Source organism: Cricetulus griseus, chromosome 2, assembly GCF_003668045.3.
Source record: "Cricetulus griseus strain 17A/GY chromosome 2, alternate assembly CriGri-PICRH-1.0, whole genome shotgun sequence".
Classification (NCBI taxonomy): Eukaryota; Metazoa; Chordata; class Mammalia; order Rodentia; family Cricetidae; genus Cricetulus; species Cricetulus griseus.
Window position 1 is genome coordinate 188,668,928 of NC_048595.1, and position 6,403 is coordinate 188,675,330.

The 6,403-nt window shown below is 36.5% G+C and overlaps 1 protein-coding gene across 2 annotated transcripts in view; it reads left to right on the forward strand.

The window, feature by feature from the left end:
• The window catches only part of Dtwd2 (DTW domain containing 2), a 55,460-nt gene extending 49,888 nt beyond the window's left edge, over positions 1–5,572 (forward strand). For both annotated transcript variants that reach the window (XM_027400877.2, XM_035439040.1), the window contains one exon: positions 5,402–5,572. In XM_027400877.2, coding sequence (XP_027256678.1) covers positions 5,402–5,572 — 171 coding nt within the window. The remainder of the gene's footprint in view (positions 1–5,401) is intronic.
• Positions 5,573–6,403: the final 831 nt, after the last annotated feature.

Here is a 6,403-nt window from a genome sequence, read left to right on the forward strand (position 1 = left end):
TGCCTCTGCCTCCCGAGTGCTGGGATTAAAGGTGTGTGCCACCAACGCCCGGCACAAATAGCATTTTTAATATGCTAAATTGCATGTAAGTAGCACAGCATTCAATAGAGGTTTTTGGCTAGATTTTTCCTTTAGTGTTCTCTTCTTTTTTAAGTAGTTTGTATTCTCTGGTGATTAGCTTTTTCTTTTTAATTAAAAGAACATTCTCCAGCAACATTACTTGTTTGCATTGGTGCCTTTATTTGAGGAGCTATGTTAACATTCTGTTTACCTTATTAAACTTGCATAGAGTATAAAATAGGTACTTAAATGCATAGAAATGCCCTTAGAATATGAAAAGGATTTAACCTATAATCAACATTGGGTTTAATTCCCATAAAATTCTAATGGTTACATATATAACTAATAATTATCAATACATAATAACATTTCAATGAGCTTAGTTATATCCCAACTTTTGGGGACATGTTAGAAACTTTATAGCAAAAGGTATAGTAAATAAATAATTTTAAGATGGATTGTGAAAAATAAGTAAACTATTATTTCTTATTTACAAAATAATGTCAGAGAATGACAGTTAAAAAATCGAGTTGGTAACTCCTCTACCACACATGCCACCACACAGATACTCACACAGGCATGCACATATAGAACACTCTTTCCTGCTTCCTCTTTCTCTCACTGTACAGTATCATTACTGTGAAGGCACAGTACTTGAGCCATGAAGGAAATCTCAGCAGTGAATAAAAACCTAGCCAGAAGTTGTAAAGATGTTAGTCCTGAAGAGAACAGAAAAGGTCTGCAGAGTTTACAGAAGAGTCAAAGAGGGCTGGGAGCTAGGACCGAGTGCTACTGGACATATGCCCCTCCCAGGGCCCTGAGCTAAAGAGTGAGAGTTAGAGGCTTTCTTCTTTTGATGGAAGTTGAGTTTCATGATGAGGCGTCCTTTGGATGTGCATGTGGACTGTTTCAGCTAAATGGTTTCACTCCCCCATGTTGCCTTTGAGGAAAACACTTCCCAGAAATCCTAGTTTTGTGCCTTGAATGACCAGGGTGTCGCAGACACTTTTCTTCTTTACCTGTCATCTTTATCTGTGTAACTTTATTTCCATCTCTTCACCACTTTTCCTTCTTTAAGAAACCAGAAACATTCATGGATAACAAAAAGATAATAGCTGACATTGATTTCTAATAGATTATATGTGATGGTTTGTGATATGGTGTCTTTTTAAAAAGAATCTTTATCATGACCACACACAAGACTTGGATAACTTATGTCCTTAGTATAATGTCTGAGAATAAGCAATGGCTAAAGTATAGAGTTGTGATGGGACCCCACATGTCCTGAGCTTTTGTTATTCCTTATGGAATGGTCGAACATAAACTTTCATAGTAACAGTAAGGGCTGGAACCCTTGTTCTGCCTACTTCAGCTTTCAGGAATGATCAAATCACAATGGCCACTAGAGAAACAATGTCTCACAATTATATCCATGACTTGGGTGATTCTAATATGCTTGGTGGGAGACCCATGTAATGAAACATTTCACATTATTGTAGAAAACGAATTTGCTCCCAGTTTATAGTATAAGTTGTTTTATTGAAAGTGAACCCTAAGGCCAATCTGTTAAAAATTAGTTACAAAAAAAAAATAGCATACTTCTATATGGAACACAGTTACTGTCTTCTGTGACAATGGGTATATTATTTCTTCCTTGGGAGGAAAGTTGTAGTGTATTTCCCAAAGAAAACCTTTTTAAAATTGTGAGATCTTGGAAAACAGCAAAATACTGTATGGTTTCATTCTATAGACATCAAACTCTTAAGAATAAACAAGTTTAATGTAACAGTGATTTTTCAGTCTTTTGGTTCATCCCCATCTAGTATGCTGAAGCAACTTTGAAGCATAGGAAGCAGCAGGATGTGAGAGGCTGAGAGGGTGGCTCCTGGAAGGAGCACAGTGCAGGCTTTGACATCAGCTTGAGTTGTAGCTTTACCACCTACTGTCAGCATGGCTGATTTTGTACTTGTTTCTCCTTTTTAACTTGTATAAAAATGGTTACCTAGGCTAGGGATGTAGCTCAGTGAGAGAGGACTTTCCTAATGTGTTCAGTCTCCATTACCTTACTATTCCAAAATGAAGTGAGGTGTATTAATTGCTAACATCATCAATACAAGCACCTTTGAGTTTCTATGCCTCTCCAATTTTGGTAGATCAATAAAGGTTTAAACTACAACTGCAATATTTACCAGAGGTTCTTCAGCTTCAGGTTTAGTTTTGCTTCAAGGTCTTCCTTTATGTGGGAAGTTTTACCTTAAAGAATTTCAAAGTGTAAAAAGGCTCTTAGTTGCATGTAAATTTAAAAACCTTAGCTCTGTCCAGCGTCAGTGATTGCTAGGAATAACCTCTTGAAAACTGGCCACATACATAGCAGACAAAAGGATTAATGCAACACTCATTTTCCCCAAGTAAACACTTAGAAACAAACTTGTTTTATACATGGGATTTTCTTATGTACTCTCACTTAAATCTGATATTTTTCTTTATGTTAGAAGCATTATCATTTATTGAATGTCAGGTAGCGGTTTCAACACTGTAAATTTTTGGGTCCAATATATCACTTACTGTTTGTTATGATAATAATTTGTTAGGGAGACTTTACTATCTTGAAACACATAACTAGCATAAGATAGCACCATCAAGGTAGGCCATAGTGAGTTAAAATGGTAGAAGATGCTAGTCTACATGCTACTTGTCCAGTGGGAGTGCCAGGAGGGCCTGTAGAGGTTCATGCAGGTGCTTAAGGACCCAGGTTTATGGAAAAAATCCAAAAGTATTCTACTTTCATAAAGAAGAGGCAAGAAAAATGGTAAATCCTGCATTACCTGTAATACTTCTACCCAAAGATGACACTTAGTACTTGAGCTCCTCATTTTCATTGAGTTCGCTTGATCTGTGTTGCTGTGATAAATTACTCTGACCAAAAGCAAGCAAGGAGGTTATTTTAATTTAAAGATTGAAGTCCATCATTGAGGGAGGTTGAGACAGAAATTCAAGTAGGAATTTGAAGCAGAAACCATGGAGGAATGCTTCTTTGTTGGCTCACACACAGGCTCAAGCTTAGCCAGTACTTGCTACCTAAAGAATGGTGTCACCCACAGTGAGCTGGGCACTCATAGTCAATTGACAATCAAGACAGTTGACCACAGACATGCTGTTAGGGCAGTCTGATCTGGGCAATTCTTCAAGATGACTCTAGGCTGCATCAGTTGACAATTAAAACTAAGTAGGGCAGTGACCATGCCATGTTTTGTCATCCAGTCAGTCCATTGGGTTGACTTTTAAGTAACATATATACATTTTTCTATTTCATTTCCTGTCTTTTATATTTTTGGTTGTGAGCCTAGCCTTTAATGACTGAGCCATCTTTCCAGCCCTCATTTCCTGTTTTTCTTATTAAAAGAAATAATGAAAACATTCCTAATGGGCTTTCTACATAATGAAAATGTACATAATGGACTTTGAACAATAGTGTTGTGTAGAGTTTTCCAAAATACTTGTCTTTTCTTTTCTTTCTGGTCTGTATCAATAAGGAATTATGTCTGACAGCATTTAAAAACAAAAGGAGTAATTAATTTTTTTTTCTTTGAGACATGGTTTTTCTGTGTAATAGCCTTGGCTGTCCTGGAATTCGCTTTGTAGATCAGGCTGGCCTTGAACTCACAGAGATTCACCTGCCTCTGCCTCCCAAAGTGCTGGGATTAAAGGTATGTGCCACCACTGCCCATCTGGTTAAAGCAGTTCTTTAAAAACCTCTGTAAGTACAACATGCTAAAGTGGGCAGTCTTGAGTTATAAATATAGCTTGGAAAGGACATCAAGAACCCAGACTTGCCGGCTAGAGAGATGGCTCAGCAGTTAAGAGCACTGGATGCTCTCCCAGAGGACCCAGTTTTAATTCTCAACATGACAGCTCATAATTCTCTAATGACATATTCTTGCCCCATGGGCACTGCATGCATTGGTTCACAGACATACATGTAGGCAAGACACCCTTACACATAAATAAACACAAAAAGCCCACATTTTTTCTGTCTGTCCATCATCCTCTGTGTTTGGCTTTAATCATCACATTTATTGTTGACTGGTGGCTGTCCCACATTTAAAATTATGTTCTTGACAGGAAAAGGGGGCAAACTCCCTATGTTACCTAAATCTGTTGGCTTTGAGTGCTTCTAAAAATGTATCCCAAGTGATTTTCATTTACCTGTCATTACTCATTTTATTAGTAGATAGGCATAGTTCCTTCATGAATACAATTTGGGTTCTGTTATAAGGATAAAAATAATGGGTAAGGAGAAGCAATTATCACAGACTGTCAAAATGTTTAATACTTCATTGTAAAGTAAAGCCCCTTTATATTTTTACATTTAAAAATATACCATGTATTTTGTACAGGTGGGGGAATACATTTTCACATAGATACTTTGAAGTTTTTCTATCAATTTTTTCCTTTTATTCCCCCCAACACAGGGTTTCTCTGTGTAGCCCTGGCTGTCCTGGCACTCATTCTGTAGATGCCTCGAACTTAGAGATCCTTCTGTCTCTGCCTCTTAAGTGCTGGGATTTAAGGCATGTGCCGATACTGCCTGACTTAGTTGTTTTTCTTTTTTTAAAATGATTCTTTAGTGGCCTTTCCAAACTTTTGCTATGGCTATTTAAATTGTTTTGATAAGAAGCCTTCCATATAAAGAATCTGACCCCCAAAATGCATTTAAAATACTATTTAAATTTGTTTTGGCTTTTGATCTTGAATAACCTTATATTTATTCCAGTTGTATGACAGCCTTCACCATCTCTATTAACTTACATGTAAATCCAGTTAATTTGTGGATGTTCTATGCTTGGCTCTGCAGAAATTTATTTTAGGCAGGGTATAAAATTACAGTATTTCAAATGTACCACATGTGGCTCTGTCACCTCTATATCTTCCATGAACTACTTACCGTGAGGAAGACTTTGCTGTCCTCACGGAATTGTTTGTGTCAATGAGGTACACTAACTGTGATTGAAATTCAACTAATGTGATGTGCTTGTCTATCTAAATGTTTCCTTTAAACATCTTGTTAACTGGTTATTGTAATGGCAAATTTTCATGCTAACTAAATAAATTAGTGTATAAAACTTAACTCAGACTCCTTATTTCCTATATGGAAAATCAATATAATTCCTTTTATTAGAATCTGTGAATTTAGAAATAATTATGAAATGTTAAAATAGTCATTACTCTTCACAGTCAAAAGCAGAAATAAAAAATGACACCTAAGTATATTTGAAAAAAAAATATAGATGGAATACAAATTGCCACAAATAACATTTGTAGTATTTTTTTTTCTTAACAGACTTTGCTTCGCCCTCTTCAAGCACTGTGTTCTTTCCAACTTCAGCATGGTGCTCAGATTCGCCTCAGCAAAGAATATCTTCTGAAAAACGGATTATATCCCAAGCCAATGCCAAAGAACAAACGCAAACTCAGGAAGATGGAACTGTTAATAAATAGTGTTAAAATTTAGCACAGCTGTCTCTGTAATGCTTGTTCACCTGTCTTTAACTGACAAGACTTTGTAAACTTTCCCGGAGTTTAGGCTTGAGGGCTTTGAATCTGAAGAAGGAATGCTGGCAGGTACTTGTGCGGAGAGAGATGGTCTGCTAAACAGCATCAGACAGCACACTTCCACCCACTCTGTGAAAAGGAAAGTTTAACAGTGTCTTTGTCTTTTGTTTTGGTTTTTATTTTTCTGCAACAAGGTTTCTCTTTGTAGCCTGTAGACCAGGCTGGCCTTGAACTCAGAGATCTACATTCCTCTGCCTCTTGAGTGCTGAGATTAAAGGTGTGTGCTACCATCATCCAGATACTATATTTCTTTTTCAATATGTGCTTCTAAAACACTTTTTTTTAGGTCTATTCAAAATGCAATTAGTTGTTGTTCTAGAGTAAAGAGTTGTCTATAAAATGAAGAAAATAATGCCTGGAAACTGTTGTTTGCATCAGTGTTTGTGGATATCTAGGTGTATATATAGATACGTGATGGGATATACCCTGCATTAGTTTCAGCCTCACTATGAAATAAAGTGGCAAAAGAGGGTTACTTGTTTTATTAAATAGTGTAAAGGAACAGGGAAACTTTACTGTTTATGGTTGAACTTGGACTTAGTGAATGTGATTTACACCTGTAATTTTCTGGATTCTTAATTTTGCAATAGCCTACATTCTTATTGGGAGTTGGCTTTGCCTAAGTTTTAGTTTTCAGTGTTCATTTAACAACTTTACTGATTGTGGTAAGAGGTTTCTGATGAAGTTTCCATATGGAAATGACTGTATAATATAGTTATCATTTTGAGTA